The 25082-nt window shown below is 42.0% G+C and overlaps 2 protein-coding genes across 2 annotated transcripts; both read right to left on the reverse strand.

Moving 5' to 3' along the window:
• Positions 1-1065: 1065 nt before the first annotated feature.
• On the reverse strand, positions 1066-12364 carry akt2 (v-akt murine thymoma viral oncogene homolog 2). The gene is made up of 14 exons (XM_079271466.1): positions 11984-12364; positions 10228-10400; positions 9796-9927; positions 9580-9691; positions 8231-8384; positions 7306-7437; positions 7148-7213; positions 6983-7051; positions 6494-6616; positions 6234-6362; positions 5587-5801; positions 4633-4720; positions 4453-4555; positions 1066-4330 (listed from the first exon to the last, which is right to left on the reverse strand). Exons 2-14 carry the CDS (start codon positions 10271-10273, stop codon positions 4251-4253), a joined length of 1449 nt encoding a protein of 482 aa, XP_079127592.1. The 5' UTR covers positions 10274-10400; positions 11984-12364; the 3' UTR covers positions 1066-4250.
• Positions 12365-12543: 179 nt separating this feature from the next.
• dhx40 (DEAH (Asp-Glu-Ala-His) box polypeptide 40) lies at positions 12544-17237 on the reverse strand. The gene is made up of 17 exons (XM_079271671.1): positions 16901-17237; positions 16668-16813; positions 16467-16586; positions 16086-16322; positions 15854-15920; positions 15651-15782; positions 15443-15542; positions 15247-15333; positions 14930-15112; positions 14765-14845; positions 14525-14682; positions 14241-14355; positions 14035-14143; positions 13645-13739; positions 13470-13539; positions 13119-13347; positions 12544-12903 (listed from the first exon to the last, which is right to left on the reverse strand). The coding sequence occupies exons 1-17, from the start codon at positions 17070-17072 to the stop codon at positions 12782-12784; spliced, it is 2223 nt and encodes a 740-aa protein (XP_079127797.1). The 5' UTR covers positions 17073-17237; the 3' UTR covers positions 12544-12781.
• Between the last annotated feature and the right edge of the window lie 7845 nt (positions 17238-25082).

The raw sequence follows: 25082 nt of genomic DNA on the forward strand, positions 1-25082 counted from the left end.
CGGGCGTCGGAGGAGGAGGCCTGGGGCAGAGCGAGAGCCGCCATGCTGCACAGAGAGCCGCTGATAAAGACGGACAGGTGGGCCACACTGATTGGGGTGGGGGGGGGGGGGGGGGGGGGTTTGCTCCACGTGACTAACGAGGTTTATGTTACGTTGAAATGACCTAAAGTTCAGGCTTATGGTTCAGTGTGAACTAGACATTTTGTTTTATTCACCTTCTTTTACACGTTCGAGGGAAACAAGATGGTGTACATCTTTTTCTATGTTGTGCATTTGAATTAAACAATACTTACTACAGCGTGAAAACGCACCTTATAAATAACAGTGTCATAATCAGGACTGCACCAGTTTATTTAGAAACACGGAGGTCAAGAGTGCAACGTCCCAAAGAGCATTCATACAAAAAGTCTGGTTTCCTCAGACATTTTCTACATTTATTTCACTGCTAATAAAGACTTTGAAAATATTACCTCCATAAACATGTATCTAAATTCAGCTTCAAAGCCTTCCCACGATGACCAATATTCGATTCTGGTGGCCGAATACCAAATCTTGTTATTTTAATGTGATTCTGGACTGAAACTTTCCCAATTAAAGGATTTTGAATCCTAAAAAAATTGATAACCTAAAAAGGGCTCACCATGTTAAACTTATGTTTGTGACAAAGTTGGTTGAAAGCCTCTAGTTTCCTGACCAAACATCCAGACTCTGTGCCCTCAAAGGTTTGCCTAACATTGATAATATTGATCAAGGCTATTGAATGGAGGCCGGGACATGGTCTTGAGCTATTGCACATAATAACCACAACTGGAGCTGCTATGTTGGGAGGGTTACTGCAGACAGAAGTAAAGTGATGCTGGCCGCTCAGGCGCTCTCTGGTTGAACTCGGACTGACAGAACTTTTTGGATAAGCTCGATCGGCAGTATTTTACCACAGATACGACGAGTGACATCTTTGTAACTCTCCTTGGTCATTTTACATTGCAGAGCTGCTGCAGGTGTGCACTGTAATAAAAAAAAATACACACACAGCTTTGTTCAGTAAAAATGTTTACTGGCACATTATAGTTGCAAATGTTATAAGCTACCATTGTGTAGCAGGTATCACCTGTTACATTGTAAAGTCTTGCAAAGGGGGGCTGAAACTGTCTACCAGGACAATGACCTCCCCTTAAAGATTGCTTTTTTTTTCATTGCCCTCCGAGCCTCAACTAACGGCAACAAGCAAAAAAAAAAAAGAAGAAAAAATCTTGTTACATCTGCATCAGGTGTGACATTCGTGACAGTTGATCACATTCAAATATACAGAGAAGCAAGGTTGTACAGCTGCAAATCAAACACTACGAAGCTGCAGTCCTCCCCCTCTCTACGAACACTGCATTCACCATCAAGCTGTTTTATTTATTTTTTTGGTATTTACACAATAGTGAGGAGGCACTTGTCGTGCCTGTGTTTGCCTACAGGAGAGGTCAGGGGTATTAACTTGCATGTTCAGCTGTGAAGCATTGCTTAAAGCGTGGCCAGCAGCGAGGTTCAGAGTATGGCTTCACAACCAATATTAAAAAAGTTCAGCAGCACCCCCTTATGGCCATGATAGCAATGAAGGCAAATCCACAGTGGAGTCCATCAGTGCAGTGGTTCTGATGTCCGATTCCTGCCGGGTTTTTTTCCAAAGCAGGACACTAGGCTAGAGTATGATGGCTGAGCCTGAGCCAGTGAGAAGAGGTGCTGAAGTTGTGAAGTGTAAATCAAAGCCATTTGATCACATCATCATCATCATCCTCATCTGCAGGAAGTGGGGCCACGAAGAGTCAAAAACCTGCTGCTTTTCTGTGTCCTCATCACCTCTTTCACTCAGAACATCTCACTGTCAGTCACTCACACAAACTTAATGAAAACAAATCAATGTGTGACATGAGGGGTATCCCAGAGAATGCTGATAGGTCTTTAAACCTTGGCTCAAGTGCTCTGCAGAGAACAGTAGAAAACTATTCATTTCATTATTCTCCATCATGCCATATATATATATATCAGGATGGGTATTATCTACTCTGTTCAAGCATTGTCTGGAAAATAGTTTTGTTTAACTTTTTTCAAAAGGAGCACAACATTAAAATGGGTTCTGCATAATGTAGTCAAGTTCTAACTGAATAGGGACTATTTTCTCTCTAGGTCAAAAAGAATGGATCAAATTATGTTAATTTCCCTTAACAACACTTTCCTTATATGTATTCAGTTCAGCCTAAGGGACGTGATCATACAAACCAAAACTGAGCTGCCCATTCGGAATCAAATGACCGAGTTAGGATCTAAGCTCAAGCATTCATCCAATGGAAACCCCTTGAAATGAAGAACGTAATCAAAAAGAAAGTCGCTTAAACATTTTTAATATATAATTTTTTATATAATGTATACGTAGACAAGACAATGTGTCTCTCAAAATTTGAGAAATAGATGGACAAAAAAAGGATACAAATCAAACAAAAACAAAACAATGACAAACAAAAAGATGTGGATGTTCCTTTAGTGAAACTCAAAGAGCAACCAAACGTCTCTTCCAGCAACATGGAACAGAAAACGCTTGCGTCAATATGAGCACTTATCTGTGGTGGGATGTGCCGTCATGACTCACAGTGTGCAGATTTTCATTTCAACTCAATGCATCTGCTGATGTTTTGATTTGTTCCCCCTGTCTGCAGGGTGAAGGTTGGTCGACCAGCTCATGCAGCATTTAATTGGATTGTAAACCTGCAGATTGTTGCTCCAGACATACAGCTACGCAGATTTAAGTGACTCAACAAACAACAGCATTACAGAAAACACAAAAACAAAAAAGGTCCTAAACATCAGATGTGGAATCATTTGAAGTGTTAAACGTCCACCAAGTCAGTACATTTTTGGCCTCATTATAAAGACTTAACGATTGAACTCTCATTCTTTAAATACGGGAACGTAAAAAAAAAAAATCTTGAAAACTTACACTGATATTACAAATCGAAGATGAACAAAAGATTGGTGCCTAACCCTTCAGCTAAAGAGTGAGAGTTACTGGATGGAGGACAGCGATTGGCTGCGTGCGTCTACATTGGTCTGCGGTGAAGCGTCTCTATTCTCCTTCTTTTCTTTCTCTCTTTAACACATAGGGACTGGCCTTCATGAAAACCTACTCTTACACCTCCAACAACAGTTAGCCATGCAAGAGATCACAGTTTCTATTCCTGACTGAGTCAATTTAGCGCCAACTGGTCACGGCAATCATAAATTACATGCTTGTTCCCTTTAAAAAAAAAGAAAAAATATTTTTTTTAAAAGGCCATCGAGTGTGTAGTGTCGTGTCCTCTCGTTGATATTCCAGCAATAGTTCAGAGTTTAAAAACATGCATGAAAACTGACACAAATGGATGGTTGGGAATCAAAATGGTTGTTCATACATCCTGCTGCACTCATATGCGTGCACACACACGTACATTCACTCGCCGATTCGCACACATACACACACGCGTGCAGTGCAAACACAGAAATGGCAACTTTCCCCCTCCTCCCCATTGCCGCCTACTGTAGGAACAGTCCCACACTTGATTTGTAACAGCAAGTTCCAGAAAGAGCACTTGTTAAAAAAATAAATCACGAGAAATGCAGAAATATGGCTTGACCTTTAAAACCGTAACAATCAATGTAACAATCTTGTCTTTTTCCCCCAAATCCTTTCTTCCTAATTTTGATTTTGCTTTTTTAAATTCTATCAAGTACATTTGCGTGTGTGTATGTATATATATATATATATATATATATATATATATATATATATGCAGTCTATGCATGGGTTGGCCTGTGTGTGTGTGTAGCATGGGTGCAGCTGGTAAAGAGGTGGTACTTGCTGGCATAACCTGGTTTTCAAAGGGTCAAGGCTTTGATGTTGTACCCCAGTGTAGTGCAGCAGAGGTCCTGCAGGGAAGCCTGAAGCCAACCCTGAGAGGACGCACAGAGACAAAGCTGCCAGTCAATCCACACAAACCTGCTGAGGTCAATGACTCAACGGCCCGTGTGTTCATTTCATACTCAATGATCTCCGTCTTGTCTGAATAGCCAGGATATGTGTGTGTGTGTGTGTGTGTGTACGTGCGTTAAAGACTGAATGAAAATGTGTCTTGTGCCAGTTTTTGTTTGTGTCGTTCCCCAGCAGTGCAAGTGTGTGTATGTGGGATTGTGATCGTGTGTTAGCCTGCCTGCTTGTTCAAGAGTCTCAGTGATCATTCCCGTATGCTGGCAGAGTAGGAGAACTGAGGGAAGTGCGTGCGCTGATCTGAATCTTCTGCATCTAAACTGTCATCTGGAGTAAAGGGAGGGAGAAGAAGAAAACAACACATCCACCAGTTCAGACATGAACGTGTAAAGAAAACGCTTGTAAATCCAAACTTAAAGCACAATAACGTCAGTAGTCGATATACTTACACTTGTCAGGGGGAGTTATTGTTATGGTTTGTGCTGTGAACTCATCATCGAAGTAACGCGTGTCCGTCTCTGATGTCACCTGCGGCTTGAAGGGTGGCTTAAGCTGAGGAGAAGAAAGATTAGTCATTTTGCATTCAGAAAATATAATTTTAAACGTAATTTATTTTCCCAGTATCTCACCTTTTTTTCAAGAACATCCTGCCAGTTGATGGAGGTGAAGAACTTGTGGCTCATCACTTCTTTGGCATCGTCTGGTCCGCCTCCAAGCCTGGAAACAAAACAAAAACACCACCGTCATCGTCACCACCCACTCACCAGCTACCTTTTCTTTAGACGGATCATTGTGCATCATTGTGCGCCGTCATTAGAAATGTTCAGCAAGCGCTCATGTCGTGTTGTTCGCTTCTGACTCCTATTTACCAATTCACAGACAAATTTAGTCCTCATTTCCTTACTGCTGACAGGTGCGTGTTTTGGTAAGCCAGGCGGTGCTCGATGTACTAATATTAGCACCGCTCGACTGTTCCCAGAAACACTGGGGCTCGACCACAACAACAATCAATTATGTCCTTGTTTATGGCCAATACCCGGTACCAAAGCGAATCACTAAGGAACAAAGGCTTAATAATGGGGTTACTTATTTCACAGCTGAATGAGTGGTGCCTCCGAGCACAGCGGAAGATTCAGAAAACTAATCAAGCGCTGCAGACATGGTGCAAAGTCTGTACTGCTGCGTCTTCAGCTGAACGGCCATGTTTTCACAGTGAAAGCGTTGATTTGATCTTGAATTAATTATGTTTAATATTAAAACATTGTACCACAATTTCAGATTTTATTTTTAGATCACTTCATATTTTATTCCTTTTTGTGTTAAATTGTCATATTTAGTATGTTAATTCTTGAGCCCAAAATGTGTTTTGTGAGGTCACAGTAACCCTGAACTTTAACCTCTTAACTCTAATCAGTTGGTCCTTGAGTCGTGGACGTTTGTGCCAAATTTGAGGAAATTCCCTGGACGCGGTCCCGAGATATCACGTTCAGCAGAAGGACGAACAAGCCGAACACATAACGCCTCTGGTCGCAGCTGTCGCTGGAGAGGGAGCATAAAAACGGAACGGCTACAAAAGCACGAACCTTTGTTTGGGATCCTTTTTGAGCAGGCCGGCCAGCAGGGCCTTGGCTTCAGGGGCCAGGTTCTTGGGGAAGCGGATCTCCTCCATGAGAATAAGCTCAAAGAGACGCTCGTGGTCCTGGTTGTAGAAGGGCAACCGGCCGCACATCATCTCATACATGACCACGCCCAGCCCCCACCAGTCCACCGCTCGCCCGTAGTCATTGTCTTCTAGCACCTGACCGGGTGAGAACGAAAAGAGTTGAGCGAGAGATAAAACAAGAGGAATATCAGTGCAGGAATATCAATGATTTCTGAGATTACACGGAAGTCTTTGTTTTACCCACACTGACGGTCACATAAAGGCAAAAAGCCCCACAAATAATAAGAAATAAACAAGTCTTAGAGTGCTATTTACAGATCCAAAATGATTCAATTTAACTGTTTTCTTGACTGTGAGCAAACCCGTTTGGCAGCAGTTCAGAGCAGATGATGACCTTATTATACACATACATTTCTGCTACAGGACATTTAGGCTATGAACTAAATTTGAGAGTGCCTTCCCATCCCAGTTACCCGCTGACTGTCAATGTTTAATAGGTCACCACATATGCCATAATGCGATATACCAAGATATTGATGTCAGAGTCCAAAGCCATCGTGGAGTTACCTCTGGTGCCAGGTACTCCGGGGTTCCACAGAAGGTTTTCATGGTGGCCCCGTCTGTGATCCCCTCTTTACACAGCCCGAAGTCTGTTATCTTTATGTGGCCGTCCTTGTCCAACATGAGGTTCTCCAGCTGTGCAGGAAAAGACACAAGTTAGTTCTAGATGGTACGACAATCTTGGGTCAAAGCATGTCAAGGAATATCCCTCCAGCTTATTTACACAAACAATAATACTACGCTGTTCGAGCGAGCAGCCGCCTTACCTTTAAATCCCTGTAAACGACATTGCGCGAATGTAGGTACTCCAGTGCCGACACTATTTCTGCACCGTAGAATCGTGCTCTGTCTTCTGTGAACACTCTGTCCCGCGATAAGTGAAAGAAGAGCTGCGAGGGAGTAAAAAGAAGAGGAGACTCAGGAATAAGAGACGGTACACGATCATCAGATAGATTCAATAGTCATTTGGCTTTTGATATCATGAGAGCGGGGTCTTGCTCCAGTTGTTTGGTCCCCGCCGAGGTTTGATTGACAGCTTTCACACCTGCCCGAATGATTCACACTAACCAGACGAACGCACGAGGGTCTATTTTAACCGGCGCAAACATGTAACACCATCCTTAAACTGATGCATCACGAGTCGAGGTGTCGGGTTTCTTTTCTACACCCCTGCTGCTACAATTAGCCATCTTCCAAAAAGATCATCCAGGTACAGCCACACAATTGTAGGCCACATGAGAAAGAGGAAAACTTACTTCTCCCCCATTTGCATACTCCATCACAAAGCATAGCCGGTCGTGCGTTTGAAATGCATATTTTAGTGTCTGTAGAGGAGGAAAACAGATATCAGCGTCTGCATTTTACTGATTCAATGGTCCCTTCATTTAGGAAACAAACAAACTGAGGCAACGGTAACTCACCGTTAGAAAGGGATGTCGCGTATTTTGGAGAACTCTGCTTTCTGTAACCGTGTGTGCCACCTCATCCTACAGGAACACACACACACGAGCAAAACCACATCATAGATAATAATACTGTTCCAAAACAAAGGTGTTACTGTGATGGGAGTAACACTAACTTTAGCAATGATGACTTCCTTGCGGAGGATCTTCATGGCGTAGTACATCCCTGTGGCCTTCTCCTTCACCAGGATCACTTTACCAAATGTCCCTTTGCCCAGCAGCTTCAGGTAGTCAAAATCACTCATGGTCTGAAGGAACAAGAGAAGCCGTGACAAGGACGCATAAACGTCACATCTGTGGGTTTTGATGAGACTTAAAAATGTTTTCTATGTAATATTTAAAAAGTCAGTGGTTTCCCATTTTACTGTCCCTTCTGCTGATGTTGGTGCACTACATAGGATGTATTCTAACACACAAACACACACATTTCTCTCAAGCATGCAAGACATGACATGCTGACATAGTGAAATATTTCTACATAAATGACAGAACTAATTCTTCAAATGAACACTTATGAAACATCGAGCAGATGGAGAGGTTAGGGTTAGAGGTTTCCCCACATATTCCTGCCTCTCTTAGCTATAACTATCAAATAAAGGCATAAAATGCCCAAATAATCTTTAAAAAAGACATTTTTGCCTGTCTATAGCGACTGGTGATCACAATTTGAATAACATTACGGCCAATATCAAGCAGGAAATCATTTTAAACGGGATAGGTTCATAAAAGTACATTGTTTTTTTTCAATAATCAAGCTACGGTATTTTGAAGAACCACAAACCAGTAAACGATCATCAGTCAGCATAAACGTATGCAGTATGTTTCACGCTTATACATACTACATGACAAAGCCAGCAGACAAAAGAAAAAACTAAGTCTGTAAAAACAGAGAAATTGAAAATCTCATCAGCGATAGACAAAATACATACACCTAGCGTTGAGAAAGAGGCTTAAAGTTTAAACAACTTGCTCAAAGATGAGCTTGGCTGGACAAACACAGCAAGCACTCAGCTGCCAGGCACCGCTTGTGCAAATACTGACCACTTTTGTGCGGGACTTGGACACAGCGATCTCCATCTCCTCTGTGCCGCTGATGTCACTCGGTGAGCCAAATTTAATCTCCATGGGCTCCTCATCCTGGTGCTGACTCTTCAGGCTGTTTGCCACCGCCTGGATCGATCGCATCCACTCCTCCCTGAACCCGGAAAAAGCACACGTTACCGTTATCAAATCTAGCCAAAGAGATTTCTACATTACTCTGAATCTATTCTATAAACATGTGAACTGGCAGAGGGTTTTGCCTTCGGGTACAAGTTGTACTTAGCAGTGACATATTTTTGTGAACTCTTTGTATTCAGACAGATGGTTTAGATGATGTTCCATATATATATATATATCTTAAAAGGAAAACCTAGCGAACACAATTTAGAAGGTAGAGGATAATCTGGGATTTGGTGCTTGGCAGAGTTGACGTAAACAAAATTCAATGACGACTGCTTGGGTTGGGGGTTAATAATCAGGGCCAATCTGGCACTTAATTCTATTTCAAGCATGATGGTGTTTCCTTCTCTTGCAAACTAAAATGGATTTCCTTCAGTGAACAATGGTCCATTAAAGGCTCTCTATGTTGCTCCTGGTGTCTTTCCGTCCTATACAATACATGTTGAGATTATCTCATGTAAAACTCATTTTCAAACATTTTTTCCCTCAAGACACTGTTAATACTTTAGTCACATCCTGTCTAATCTACAATAGAGACGGAAGGCTAGGACTCTACACTATGTGCACACTAATCTGGCTGAATCTGAACACGAATTTATTGTATTTTCATCTATTTCTGCCTTCTAGTCACACTAAACCAGTGTTCTGCAAGCCCTCAAATCCTTTCCAAAGTGGACATATACGAGTTCAACCTTTAAATGTTATTTTTAACCCGTATTTATGTTTGTGCCGTGTTCAAAACACAAATTAGGTGACGCATGATTTGATTGACATTTCAATAGAAAGGTGCCGCAAAAAGAACGGTTTGCCTTGGTAAAAAAAAAGTTAGTTTGTAAGATCAACTCAATCAGAAGTTCGGCTTTTCTGAAACACCATTCTGTAAATGATAATGAGAGGAGGAGGCACCAGAACAAAATGTACTAGCTGGGACTCAGCAGAGTAACAAGTTTGTCTGTCCCTCTCCTGAACAGATGTGTTGTTAAGTTTGAGGAGGAAGAAGAGATTTTTACTACAATCATACTGTTCTGGTGTTTCAGTGTCGACAGACTTTGCTTGATGATGTCTGTTCGTCGGCTGCACTGGCCTAAAGCCCGCTACAGGCGGCACTTACATTTTTAACCAAAGAGGTAATATGTAATATAATAAAACCCTTGGAATGAATGTTTTACCTCTCCTCGTTGCTGTCTACATGGAAGGTGCGCTCAATAACAGAGGTCCACTGCAGGCAACGAATAACAAATGTGTTGGGCCTTGGGCGCTCTGTCTTCATGAGCTGGCATTCTATAGGGCAGAGACACATTAGCCAACACTGACAAACTGAAGGCACCAACAACAAAAAGTTTAATCTGACACATACTACTGCCAGCCAGTTGGGGAAAACAGACCTGCGACAGAGAAGTTGTTGAGCGGTGGGAGGCTGTGGTCACTGGACACCTCGGGCTTCTCTTTGTAGCCGATGAAGGAGCCGTCGCTCTTCAAGATGAAGTAGCGAGGCCGCCATGTTTTAATGTATTCACCTGGAAAACAGACAGGTGAAGAACTGTGATCCAGCTGAGTTTTAATGTTGTTGTTCTTGCTTGTGTGTTTGGCTTTAATATGGATACTCTGTGTCACGCTACTATAACAATGGGAATCCATTGTAAGTGACTGAACTACGCTGAGCACAGCTGTTCTCGATTAATAAGGAAACTACCATGACAGACACCTTACAAGCCTAGACGCGGGGTATTTAATACTCATAATTTAAGATTTCAACATGGACTATCATATTAATGTAGTCTCCGGTGATTGACGTTAAACACAGGAGGCCCCTTTACCTCTCTTATGGAGCCATCCCTCTCTCACAACACTGACTTCATTCATGCTGGGGCAGAGGACTGTCTGGTTCGGGATGGGGCTGCAGACAAGCTGGAGGAAATTGTGCAAACTGGTCCTATTGGTCAAGTGCCTGACAGTGGCTCAGACAAAACAAAACTGTATCCTGTAATACCTGAAGGAAAAGAACAGAAAGAAATACTGTTAATGCAGAATACACGAGTGTCAGACTGTCCATGAAATGCTAATTGTAGCGTTAACATGTACAGCTCACAAAGACCATCAACGTTCATTCATATAAACAACCGGTTTTGAGAAAAGAAATAAAAGTAACAGAATGCGAGTTGGATACTTAAGATGAGGGCATTGTTAGTCTTTGTTAAATATTTAAAACCTTTGTGGCTTCAGACAATTTAAAATCAATTTCCTCAAAATCATACTTTTATATCTTAAAAAAATAAAGTGAAATGTGGCCTAAAGGAACTACAGCCAGGAAGGTGGAGGTGAACGCATCAAGTAAAAAACGATTTCTGAAAACAAAGGAAACGTTCTGTGTATTGCTCCAGATGTCTATCTGTGTGTTGTCACCACACTGCGCTTGAATACATTCCTCACCTTCTCTGGCACTCTGTTGCCTTGAAACACAACAAAGAAATCTGCATGTCAGCTCACCGCCTCCTATCTGATCATCACTTACGACAGCGACATCCAAAAAGGGGACTATCACACCTCCATCATCTCTCCCTTGACATACAACAGCGTCATAATATATATTAATATGGTAGGTCTTGTTACTCTAGTGATGCCACGTAGAGAAATCAAATATGCCAGTGATCCAACAATTAGCAGATTTGTGTTGTTAAATTGTAATAGTCCCTCAAAGCTCTTGCTGGATGTTTGTAGAGAGGCCCTCTGGTGATCCAGGGTCAGCCCTGAATCAACAGATATTATGTGACAATTTTAACCAGGATTTCACAGTATTTCAGTGAAAGCGATGGGGTTGAATAGTACAGTGCATACAGTGGCCAGAACAGGAGGACTGTTTGAACTGCTTTGTTTACAAAGATAAAAACACAGATAAGGATTCCCACGACTTCAGGCTTTGTTGTGGTCAGCAGAGGTGCAGCCACTAGCTTTACACCGTAGCTACTAATACGACTGGCTGGAGTAATACCGACTGCTCTTTTACCAGATAATAACAATCAAGCACAACAGCTTTTCCGCACTTTGCAATTTACACCGATTACAAGTGTAATGCTCTTACAAAGAGTGCGTCTACAACAACATCTAGTCAAGCGTTAAGGTTACACTGTAGCACCACTTGAGGAAATAACACAGGAGACCATAAATACACAACATAGCTGTCCAGTTAACGTTAGATTAGTACAGTTAATCAATGTCTAAAAGACAAACTGTAACGTTACCCAGCACAGCCACAAGCTGTCCAGCGTAAACAACATTTACCGTTACATATCCTCTTCCTTTTTCGGTGTAATGTTACCACGCTAACTGACGCATAGTCAACAAACGTTCACATTACCTTCCGAGTACACGTACGGGCCGTTAGCTTCTCCGTAAACGAGTTGCTACAACACTTTAACTACGACGGACAGCAGTGAGGACACTGACCACACGACCGCGTTACGACCAAACAAGGCAGCTAGCTAAAATAGCTTCCAAGCTAACAGCTAGCTAGCTAGCATGTCAGTTAGCCATTTGCGCCACGTTCTCCTCCTCGTTACCCCTGGCTTTTCTTACCTCGACTTCAGCGACAAAAAAAAACAAGATTCCCCAGCTGGTCCTTTTCTTGGGAAAAGTCTCGGAGGTACGCAGCACACTTCTCCCCACCAGTTATATATATCTTGACGCTTGTGTGTATTGAACTCTGTCAATGATCACACAGCTCAGCGGTTGTTTTCTTCTCTCACAACAGCAGCGTGCTCGGGTCTGTTGCTGGTGCAGTGGTTCACTGAAGCGTACTGCGAGCCAGCCAACAGAATACAAGTCCACTGAGCTCCGTTATTTCGGTATACAAGTGCGGATAATTTCCGAAAATCCTCGCCTCTTTTTATGAGTTTTACTGTGTTTAGTCGCCTGCTTTAGCGTGGAAACCCCTCCGTCACAGCCAGACAGTACAGCAGTCCCGCAGACGCACACGAGCGGAAGTGACGTAAGAGGCCAGAGAGGGTCCACTGCACCTGAACAGTCGGCGTGAAAGTACATCCTGTACTAAATTGTAACCTTAACCTCACCCCGACTGCATGGAGCCGGTTTACAGACAGGCAGTGCAACAAAAATAAAAATTAAATGTCCCTGTATTTATTGTAATTTAATCTACCCACTGTTAAAAAACAAAGCACAGATTTTCTTGTCAAAAGACCCGTGGATCTAACTACTACTACAGCGTTGTGTGTAAAGTGTAGGGATTAAAAAGAGCAAGACAATGATATTTTCATTATAAATGTAACAAATATTTGTTGTTCAGAAATTGTTTCCAAATGCTCCTTTTGTGATACGTTTGCGTGAACCATGTCCCTCAAAAGCAAGCGCTTTCTGTCAAAGAGCTTTATTCTGTTGTCTTTGTTGCTTTCGTTGCAGGTAGCGAGCACGAGCGTCGCCGACGGTCGTCTCGTTGTTACGCTTCTCCAGCTTCTTCACGACGTCCTCAGTAGAAACCTCTGAAAAAAAGAAGAAAGGAATCTATTAGTTTGTTATACATTACTTCATTCACTCTGTGTAACAATTAAGATCTTCATGCCCAAATGGCCTTTTAATCCACACTGTCTTATGTTTAATCATTTTATACATTGTCATAGCAGGGACTATAAACATTAACCATTGAGCTGTATAACATTACAATTTAATAAATATAAATCTAATAAACTCTGAAAACCTGGTTGTCTTTTGGCTGCTTCCCTGGTCTCCCATTTCACCATCTCCTCATCAGTCACTTCTTCTCTTGCCACGCTGCTCAGCTCATAGACGTCCACCTCGTGTAGTTTGGGTAGCAAGTCCTTCACCCACTCGTATCGAATAGGACACGCGGTCCTGACGTACACCCGTGAGGTCACCAGCACATCGTGGAAGATGACCCAGTTCAGCTCAGCCTCCTGGTCAAACAGCTTGGGGCAACACGGGATTGTGATCAAAAGGAAGAAGAAGCAGCAAGTTTTGGTTCCAAACTTAATGTGTGTTCTATGAAAACTGTGTTTTATTATTAAATACTTTTTGAGAATGCATTTACCGATGAGGATGGATGAATGTGAACCATGGATCCATGGCCATCCATTGTGCAAAACACCTTTCCAATAGACCTATGTGAAAATAACTGAACAATCATTCACATGCATCACTAAGAGAAAGAATAAATAAATCCCAAGAGTTAAATATGAATAATTTTAAATGAACTTTGGTGATACCTTCTGGCAACATTGGTGAAGTATCCCGTGCACAGACATCGTCTGAAGAGTTCACTCTTATTGCCATCAAATGTGTCGACAGGGAAATCTCTCTTCTGAAAGGAAAAAGGGTCTCATTCAAATTAATGATCACACCAGTGTGTTAGCAAACAAAATCATGAATCAATAAATGACAGAGTTCAACATCTGACGACAGTAATCTGCAAAGAGGTCCTTTGCAATTGCTCAAGTACAACATTATGTGGAGCAAGTATGATCTAATAATGAAGAGGCAGAATTATGCATTTGTACAGTTGTATTGTTTACAGCCATATGGGGTTGTCAACAGGGCATGGATACACAACACACTTTCGTCAGCGATGTGAAAATGAGTTGCATCAACTGCCGAACCTGTTGGAGGCGGAGGAGGATCTCTCGCAACTGAGTCTCCACACTAAAGGCCGACTTCAGCGCCCTCCAGTGGATCCAATGATCTTTACACCACGCTGAGGGTCTGTCGCTGCAGGAAGCAAGAGAAAGGCTTGCACTTATAACAGTTGTGATGATTAATTAGCTAGAAATAATACGGATGCATCTAGCAGCATTAATCAGCGTACCTGGATTTGCACAACTGAAACACGCTGAGGAGAGTGGCGAAGTCGTTCATACTGCCGCTCTTGGCAGCCAGCGCTCTGTGCAGTTTATCCGCTTCTTTCTGCTTCTCAGGGTGGCCTGCAGGCAGGAAGAGATCAGTCTTCACACTACACTTCTCTGCATGTGTCATTTCCTGACACACTAAACAATCAAACAGACACGTCAGTAAATAAAACAGAACTTTATTGGCTCTCTAAAACTATTTTTTTGGAAGCTGAATTTTCTGCTTTTAAGCTAAACCGCTGACCTGGCCTGATGAAAATGTTCTCTACAGACAGCATGGCAGCTACAGGGAGCAGCAGGTCCTCACAGCCGAGCGAGGCGGCTTTGAGCACGGCCCGGGTGAGGCCTGGGTGCAGGGGGAACTCCACCATCAGCTCCCCCAGCTGGGTCACTCTTCCTCTCCTACAGACGACACACAGAGAAGTACTTAAACCCACGACTGCTGTGCGTTGAACACCACAGGTCCACATGCATCGTTTCTCACCTGTCGATGGCATCAAATTGGTAGAGCTGTTTTAAAGCCTCAAGAATAAACCTTTCCTCTGGACAGTCCAGATAAGGAAACCTTAAAAGAAACAAACTCTTTATTGACGAAGGTAAAAAAAGATAAATAAGATGAGCTATAAGAAAGCAACCAGTATCAGTGTACCTAATGACATCATGAACGCCCAGGCACTTGAGTGCGAGTATCACTGCAGTCAGACTCGTCCTCTGGATTTCTGGAACGGTATATTCCGGCATGCTCTTCTCCCAGAATTCCTTGGTGTAGATTCGAAAGCATTTCCCAGCCGAGGTTCTTCCGGCTCGGCCTGCTCTCTGCTCAGACTCGCTCCTAATCACAAAGAAATCAAGTCCAAATCTCTATTCCCAAGCTTTCTTAAATGGCATGGCAGTTAGCAGGAAGACAAAACTTTAACAAAAGTAGTGGCAGGTTTGAAATGACACGTTATTTCTTCAAAAACTCACTTTGAAATCGGCACCACCTCCAAGACATCCATGCCCACTCTTGAGTTGTGGTTGAGTTGCTTCACAAACCCGCTGTCTATGATGTACCTTTATGAGAAATAAAATGCTTTATCTTAACCGTTTGAGTAACAAGTCATTGTTGTAAATCTGATAAATGCAGCCTAGTGGACAGCCAATAACCACAGGCCTCACTCACTTTATGCCATTGATGGTGAGAGATGTTGCTGCAATGTTAGTGGCCACGACACACTTCCTTATTCCTGAAGGTGGGGGCTGAAAGATCTGCCTCTGTTGATCTACGACAAGACAGACAAGATGTTTTCATATCGACTTAATCTGGAAGAAACTACAATTTAAATCGACCTATTGATGAATAGGATGTGACAGCTGTTGTATGTATTTACCTGTGGGCATGGATCCATAAAGGGGCAGAATGAGGAGGCCCTCCACTGTTTGGTCCTCCACATCGTAGCGGTAGTCTACAGACTCAGCTTTTTCATACAACAAGTCACACGCCCGCTCAATCTCTGCCTGACCTGTCAAACATGGAGGATTAACGTGACAGATTTTGCGAGGGTCGAGACATACTGCGAGCTCGATAACGTACCTGTCAAAAACACCAGAATGTCCCCGGCCATTTCACTGGTGTGCACATCAAGGGCCACTTTCACCACCTGGGAAACAAAACATGTAAATAAAATGATTAAGAACCAAATGCATGAAGCTATAAACACATATCTGACTTGAGTAAGGATTGTAAAGTTGTGAAACCAAATGTTTCTTGTCATGCAAGAATCTTAAGAAAGAAAAACACCGACTCATTCGTTGAATCTCAGTACCTCTTTTATATAACCAGTGCTCTCTATGTCTTTAGGTCCGACAGCAAAACCAAATGTGCTGGTGACAGGAAAAGTCCTCCCAGGAATAGTAAAGACGGGGCAGTCGCTGAGAAAGGCTGAAAGTTTGTCAGTTTCCAAGGTGGCGGACATCACCACCACCTTCAGAGGGAACGATCTGCCTTTGGTGGGCTTCGCAGAGTCCGAGAACATATTCTTCAGCAGACCCAGGAGAATATCCTGCAAAACAAACACTAAATCAATATGTGCATTGAGAGGATGACGACGAGAAGTACATTTTGCATGCTGACAAGGTCTATGCATGCAAGAGTAAAGTGCAATGATAAATGTCAATGATATTGTGTCGTTGTCATATTGACTCACTGTGTTGAGGCTGCGTTCGTGGACTTCATCCAGGATTACAACGCTGTACTGAGAGAGTGCAGGATCTGCTAGGATCTCTCTGAGCAAACAGCCGTCGGTCATGTACTTCACCACTGTGCTCTGGCACAGACACAACTCCACGTTAACAGATATTCACAATAAAAATGTATTGCAAGGGATGAATCGTCTTTTGCCTCTCACCTGTGATGTGCAGTCATCGAAGCGTACTTGGTAGCCAACCTCTCTACCCAGAGTGCACTGCATCTCCTGGGCCACCCTCTGGGCCACCGTGATGGCAGCCACCCGGCGGGGCTGAGTGATGCCAATTTTGCCATCTCTACAAAAACCTACACAAAAATAAGAGGAAGTGATCCGTGTAGTTTGTGTTTATGTATAACTATCGCCGGTGACCACACAGTTAAACCACAGCTCACCTGCTTGATGAAGGTACTTTGGAAGTTGCGTGGTTTTCCCGCTGCCAGTCTCACCGGTGACAACCAGAAACGTGCTGTCTTTGACAGCCCGAGTCAGTGTGGCTTTGTGCCGATAGATGGGCAGCCGTTTGGACTCATTGTCTTTCGAGTCCAGCCTCGTTGATTTGGACATAACTGACAACTAGTAACGTTAGCTTAACCGGCAGAGAAGTGTGAGGAGCTGAACAGACGAACGAAATACTGACGTTAGTCATGCGGAACACGATTTAGTTCTTTTTTTACCCACAAACTATACAAAGTTAAAAACAGAGACTTCTTCTACAACTAATTCGTTCGTTTCGACGACTACACGCTCGCTCAATGACTTCCGCAAACTGACCATTTCGGCATTTCTATTGGACGAGTTGTGGGCACATGACCGGAACACCTCCACCACAATAAAAGTCTGCCAGAACTTTTTTTTTTTAATTAAGCTTTATTTACACAGAAATGTGCCATCACCTAGAAATTTAACTGAAGATAGTATGATATGTATAATGACTTAGTCATTCAGTCGATTTGTTCATAACTATCTATAAAACAAAGAGAAATCGGAATAATTAATAAAAAAAAAAGAAAGGTTTAAGACCAGTCATTTAATATTTGTGGATGTGAAATGTTCCCAAAGTGATCTGAAAATGTCTTTAAGTCTTATAAAAAGGTCTTCATGTTAAGCCCATAGGGTAGGCCTACATACAATCTTCCACAACCACCTAAAATTAGCAAGTGGCAGTACAGTGATGACAAAGAGGATATTTACTAAAACATTTTTAATAAATTCAAGCCTTTCCCACTATATACATCTACTAACTTAAGATCATTAAAGTAAGTATTTATTTTCATTACAAATGACAAACAGTTCTTGACCGAACCGTTCACAATTGTGCTTCCAAGCATTTTCTGATTATTTACAGTAGATACAGAAGAGGTCCACCAGAAACGACACTGTAAAGACTCTCCTGTCCTGGCCCCGGTGGGATTTGCCTTAATTTACGCCTCCCTGAAAGATATGGCAAAACAGACAATCGCTCAGTGTTACACACAAGCATACGTGAATCAATAACCCAAAATGAATTCATTAGACTTCATAAAGGGTAGGCTGCAGCTCCACTTACCATTGCTGCAGGACTGTAGGCAATCTGGTCCTTTACAGATCTCTACATCACAGTGGAAATATACCTGTAGGAGAGCATCCCATTAAAGAAAATCCCTGAGGCTAATTAATAGCAGTGAAATTCATATGACATTTTTTCCTTTTACTTTGTCGTACCAGGTTGTCAAATGTTGGGGGCTTCACAAATGAGAACATCTTGACCACAAACCACTTATGAAGAGAGGGATATTTCAGTTCTGTGCGGACAACCGGCAACACAACAGTTCTGTGGCTATCGCCACTGAAAGGACATCTGGGTTGGAGACAAAGATGAGCTTTGGTCGATTGAAGTACGGGCACAGATGTTAAATGGCCCTTTGGATATAAATGGTCAAATATATATCTGTTTATTTCACGCAAATTCACCCTTTGACAAGCAGGTTCCATCTCTGTGGGTCATGCGGGTTTTCAGTCGGTGTCGCCCAGCAGTCCTCCAACAGCAGCACCAAATCTTTGTCCTCGTGTTTAGGAGCAAACACCTCCACATGCACAGGCTGGCCAAGCTCGGTGACTGTTTGAGGGGCTCGAGAGGAATAGAAAGACTTGTAATTGGAGTCTGTAGTTGAAAGATAAAAAAAATAATCATAAATGAGGGCTTCACTATGTTTCAAGTATGAAACTGGTCCTTCAATGTTAAAACTATTAATTTATTTTCAAGCAATGTATTGACACATTTTGATACTTTCTATCGTTTAAGACATTTTGGTTAATAAAAACGTGCAGACACATGTATGACATCATGAATGATTAAGTTTAAAGGACAATACAAGTAAAAATCAAGCAAAAACTTGCCGAACATGACCTTTGGCAAACCTCATTTCAGTCCTCAGTATTCCCTCACTCTTCAGTGTTGACGGGTACTCTGATTCTTCTCCCCGAACCTTGATGCCCAGCCGAGTAATTTGGGCCAGTGCAAAGCTACAATGCACAGTACGACTACAAAATAAAAGAGGACATTTAAATGAGTGTTCTTACATTCTCAAAGCAGGAGAAGTGGAACATTTTGATTTCTTACTGGAAAGGAGCGTCACGAAATACAAAGCCTTTCTGCGGCTGTTGCTTCGCCTCAATGTTGACCCAGTATTTTATAATCCCGTCTGCTATCTGCAAGACACAACCAAACCTGTTACAATACCATCTGACCTGCCTAAAGATGGACGGGAGGTAATGTATTTGCATTTACCACAGACTGAGTGCCACAATCAGTGAAGGGAAAGCTGAAAGTGACAGCATCCTTGGATCTTTTTGGGGGTTTACAGTTATGGTTTTGACTGGAAGGGATCCAGACAGCATCCAGGTTCAGAGGTGGGTCTGTGGCATTCTGAGGGATGGTAATGTTGAACCCATCCTTGTTGCAGAACTCATGTGTTGAAATTTGTGGATCATCATTTTTGTTCACCTCTGTAGAAAACACACTGCGTTTCAGAATTTAGTTTGTTTCTAATTCTCAATGTCATGAGATTTATTTGTACGAGTAGAAATAATACCCTTAATCTTCCTTTCACAGATGAGCGGTATTGACTTTACAATTTCAACTGCTCCCCAGTCTGCAAGGGCCATGATGACAACAGTCAGATTTGTCATATATTTCTATTGAACAAAATGATTAGAATATGAAAATAAAGATTTGTATAAATCTGCATTCAGAAAAATAAAACAGACAGACAAGCTCAAGAGACGGCTTACTTGTCTTCTCACAAAACATCCATGGGAAGCAACTGTTAACAAAATAAAGGCGTCACTTTCTCCAAGGAAGTAGAGGCACCGTTTTGCCACAGCGATGGCTTGGTAATATCCACCGTGTTCATCTGTGTGTAGATTTGGACACATAAAAGAGTTAACGCTCCAAAGCTATGCGACATCGCTGGTTTTATGTATATTTGGTGTCTGACTTACCTTGAACATAAATGGTGAGAGGAAGATCAGCAAATTGCCCCTTTGATATGTAAACAGACATGAACCCATCGTGGCAGATTGACGTGCCAGTATTCGTAGCGTCAGCAACTGTTGCTTGGAATGGTTTTGAAGCAGCATTGGCTTCACGTTTCAGAAGAAGCGGCGATAACAAAATGCACGTCACCAAAATGAAGTCTGTTCTGTGGGCCTTCATCTTTGGATACTGAGCCTCTGCCACAGGTGGAGCAGCTGCTTCTCATTTGGCTTAATTGGCACGACTCTCAACTGAAGGATTCTCAGTCACTCTGTTGCTCCACAGTTTGAGGGTCCTGTGTTTAAAATCAGCTGCTTTCTGGGTCTTTTCTGGAGCTTGTTCTGTATCCTCCCACAGTTAAAGCAATGCAAGTGAACCTGAGACTCTAAACTGTTTGCAGATGTGAGTGCAGTTTGGTTAAAAAACAAACAAACAAAGGGCTTATTATTCAAACTGAGAGCATGAAAGCATTTTATATGGTCAAAAAGTGCTTCTCACATGCAAAAAGTAACCAATGGCTGACACAGGTTTGTCTCATTCAACACATGCACAGACTGCTTCTTGTACAGGAAATACAGTATCATTATACAGCAAACAAATACAACAAGACATGTATCAAGTTTAATATGTCAAATGAATAAGCAATGGATATAATAGGAAAGCATGTTGGTACTGAGAAAACTATCTCTACAGCTGTTTAAACTCCTTTATTCTCTACAGGTGGTTGAGCTGGTCCAGGCTGCTGTTGTAAATCGGGTTTTTGAGTTGGACATCTGACAGGGAAACAACGGAGAAGTAGGACAGCGGTTGAGCCACAGTTGTATTGCATCTCGAACATGCCCACAGAGGAAGTCAGCACTCACTTTCCGTGGCCTTCTTCTTCTTCTTCTTCCCAAAACCTTCTGCTGCTGCTGCAAAAAAAGAAATCAGTGAACAATGTAACAATAAGCTATTTATTCTCACGCACAGACACATCATTCTGACAGATGACACAAGTTAAATCAAATGAAGTCTAAATACCTTTCTGATGATTCTCTGCCTGAGCTGACATGGCTTGTTGCCTGCTGATTTCACCTTGGTTAACTGTGTAATAAAATAAATAAAAGTGAAGGTCCCGACACCGAAATGATGCAACATAATAAAAGATGCATATTTTACCGTAATAATGCCGACTCCGACTTGCTTGCCGCAATCTGCTGAAGAGTTCTGGAGAGGTGAGACTGAGTTACTCCAGTTTGTCGTGACAAGATGATAAAAGGGTCACCAACAATAGAAACTGCAGTGATTGTACTGAATATGAAGCACCTCTATGAAATCCCTGTTTTGTTCTCTGACTTTCCGTCCTCTCAAACTGGTTCAGGTTTGGATGAATCCCACTGGTGCTCTGAGCGGGTTGACTCCTGTCTGGATCGGGCAGACCTTCGACTGGAATGCAATAATCTCCGGTGAGGTCCTCCTGCTTGCTGGATGGGTCTTGGTCATCATTTTCTGATATTTAAAATAAAAAGGTTTAGAAAACATTAGACAATCGTGATGTTTCAGTTGGGATAACAGAGGCATTGAATTTTTTGATAAGGTGGCTCAATACATGACATCCCAGGTGAAAAATAAATATGCTAAGTATATTTAATTTTAGCATACTTGAGTATACTTGAAGCCCTACCAATCATCAGTATACTTGGAGTGCTATTTTGGAACAACTTATTTTATACTTAATATATTTTAGTTGTGATTAAATAGTAGTTATGCACAATTTGAAGTGTATTTAGTATATTTTTGTGTGCTAAATTGGAATAACTTAATGTAAATAGGTGAAAGCGTGACTTTTGTATACTTTTTATATATTTGCAGAAAGTACAATTCTTTGACAGTATATTTGCAGTGTGCTATTGAAAATGTCAGTACATTTTAAATACAAAAAAGTGCATTTTTTTTTCGCCTGGGATGGAACGAAGGGATCAAAGAAAGAAGAAGAGCAGTGTGAACGCACCATAAACAAGATTATCGTTGCCGCCTCCTGTAGGAAAAGGAAACACGTTGTGCACAGTGACACAAGAAAACATATCAGAAATATCACTTGTCCTCGTTGACTCGTGCATCACAGATACTACTGTGTGTGTGTGTGTGTGTGTGTGTGTGTGTGTGTTGTTACCTCTCTGCTGTTGATGTGCTGGCACTCTGCCTGTTTCCTCAGGTGGAGCACTGGCGCCTGCAGTGGGACATAATTTGAAGCAACTTGAAGGAATAGTTGGATATTTTGGGAAACGTTCTTGTTTGCTTTCTTGCCACGAGTTCGATGAGAAGATAGATACCTCTAAAGGTCTTCTTGATAAGAAAGTAAATTGATGGGTTTCACAAAACTTCATATTCTTTTGAATGAAAGATGTGCATTGCTGTGCATATTTGTCTCTATTGTGTACATTTCCGTTGTCCTGTGCATGATACATCTTTTTAAATAACTTAGCAGATGCAACTCTTCATAACAAATTTCCTTTCACTCTGCCTTAACTGGCTGTAATTAAGCCGACTGTACTGTTATTCCTGTGCTTTAATGTAAATGTACCGTGTACCGAGCAAAACTCTACAGATGGATCGAACGTAAATGTTAAAATGATTGCTTACCCTCAGTGCCTGCACCTTCAGGGTTGTTTGCATTGTCCTTTGAGCACACTGAAATAAAAAGAGCTTTTAAATAACCAACCAATGACAGACCACAAACAACTTCTTCTATCTGTGTGGACTGAGGGTGCCAGACTGGGCAGGTACTCACGTATGCACTTCATGCAGCAGTAGCCACCGATGCTCAGCAGGATGAAAGCAGCCACGCCAACACAGATGTAAATCAGTTGCATCATGTCTCTGCTCTGAGCGCCTGCACAGTAAGTTGTGGTTTTTACAAAGGTGCATCTCACAGGAAACTAGCGCATTCACTTGTCCCCTCTCGTGTGTTTGGCCTACGAGGTTTGTGACCATGGAAAGGAAGGAGGCCGCATGTTTCTGCAGAGGCTGCTGCTCAGTGTTGAGGAAGCGTTACCTGAACACTTTCAAACAGAAATCATCTCACCTCTTTCAGCAACCAACTGCACTTGAAGACAGTCATGTCCCTGCTTACAGCGATAACACCCCAGGTCAGAGTTTTGAAGCTCATCGATGCGGATGGAGAAGTTCCCCTCTGAGGCCTGGTATGGAAAGGCTTTCACCCGACCATACCTGTGGTCCAGGAACTTAATATGACCCTTAGATTTGAGATGGACCAGGTGCAGCCCAGGAGTTTGGGCCCACGACACCCAGTCCAGGCTACTTGTTGTAAAGTTGCATGGCAGGAGCACAGAGGAGCCCAGCGGACGTCTGAGTGTTTGCGTCTTACAAGCATCTGAATATGACTCACAAGGGTTTTCAATGTCCGGCTCTTCTTAACGGGAAGAGAGAAACACAAGAACAAGAAAACATTTTAGGTTGGTTATCTCAATCAACCATGAGTACCAACAGAACAAACTCATCGTCCTTATTACTGTAGATGCTCAAAACTGTGATGTCTAGACATCTTCAAATGAATAAATGGATTTAATGTAACTGTATAACAATTAAACGGCAGAGAAGCTGGAGAATGTAAAAATAATAACTTTATAAAAGACACTGAATAAAAACAGGTGACACTGAAACCTATGATCTGCCCACATATTCTTATAAATTAGCCTTATATTCTTAGATTAATTTATTAACAGCACGTTTTAATGGGGAGACATCTGCGTTATAGTCTATATATTGTGAACCATATTTAAATATAATACCAACATTATAGTCCACTCGAGTAAACAGAATTTGTCTTGTTCTCAACTGATTTGCCAAGCTTTTAGAATGACAATTCTAAATTCTACGCACCAGATTTTAAAGATCAAATAATGTAAATGGAGCGAAAAAACAGTTGATATCGCAAACAAGGTGAAGTTTTATTCATGGAACGTCTTTATATTAATCATATTTTCATTCTCTAATATCACAAAAGGACTTACCATTTGAAGACACGCAAATAAAGCACAGGGCTAGAAGGACAATCCACCCGTTAGCATTCATTGTCAGCATCTCGTGTGGTGAACAGTAATGTGGCAAAGCTGTGTGCTAACACCTCCAAGCATCATGGGACAAAACCACAAGACCATCACTGTTCATTTAGTTATCTACGGAAGTGCTTTCATGTCTTTCAGTTTCACATGAACAACAGTTGAAATTTTTAACACGAAGATTCATATTTTGTTATGTAGGCCCTGACACACAAAAAAAACTCAAAACAGATTTGGACACAATTCAACATGGAAATGAATCGATCAAGAAGCAAATGGGTGTGGCTTATCTGAATTCATCTGGACCTGAGGAGTCCAATAATTACACATTCTTTGCTTCCAAGACTTACGGTTCAAAAGTTACAGATGAAGTTATGAAATCAGCAAAAAAAACATATGCAAGGTAATCGTGTCAAAACACCGCATTTGCAGTTTTTCACAAACACAGACCACACCACTGGGATGATCACTTGATGTGGTTGATTTCTTTAAATAAGAAACGGCTTCCAAAACCACTTACTGTGGTTCTTGCGCCTGAAAGAGAGGGAGACAGAGAGACGGAATCCGCTAACATGCTCTGATGCACGTGTTCATTTAAAGGGGGGCGGCCTGCTCACAGTGAGGGGTTGGACCGAAACTTTGGCTGTGCGTGTGTGTGTGCGTGCGTGGTTCAGTATACCACTCATCACAATTATGCACTGACATCCAACTGTCCGCAGACAGCTGCAGGATGGCCGCGAGCTTCTTCAAAGGACGCGTCCTCTCCTTATTCGACTACAAAACGGAAAAATACATTGTCGCCAAAAATAAGAAAGTTGGAGTTTTGTACAGACTTATTCAGTTATCCATCATCGGTTACATTATCGGGTAAGTCGGTGAACTACTGCCGCGGCTTTTGCAGTTGTATTAGCCTACCTTATGGTAGCCTAACCCTGGGCAAATTATCATAACATAGAAATGCATGCTGGTGAGGATTTTATGTTGACCAAATTTAAATAG

This window comes from Melanostigma gelatinosum, assembly GCF_949748355.1.
Source record: "Melanostigma gelatinosum genome assembly, chromosome: 7".
NCBI classification, from domain to species: Eukaryota; Metazoa; Chordata; class Actinopteri; order Perciformes; family Zoarcidae; genus Melanostigma; species Melanostigma gelatinosum.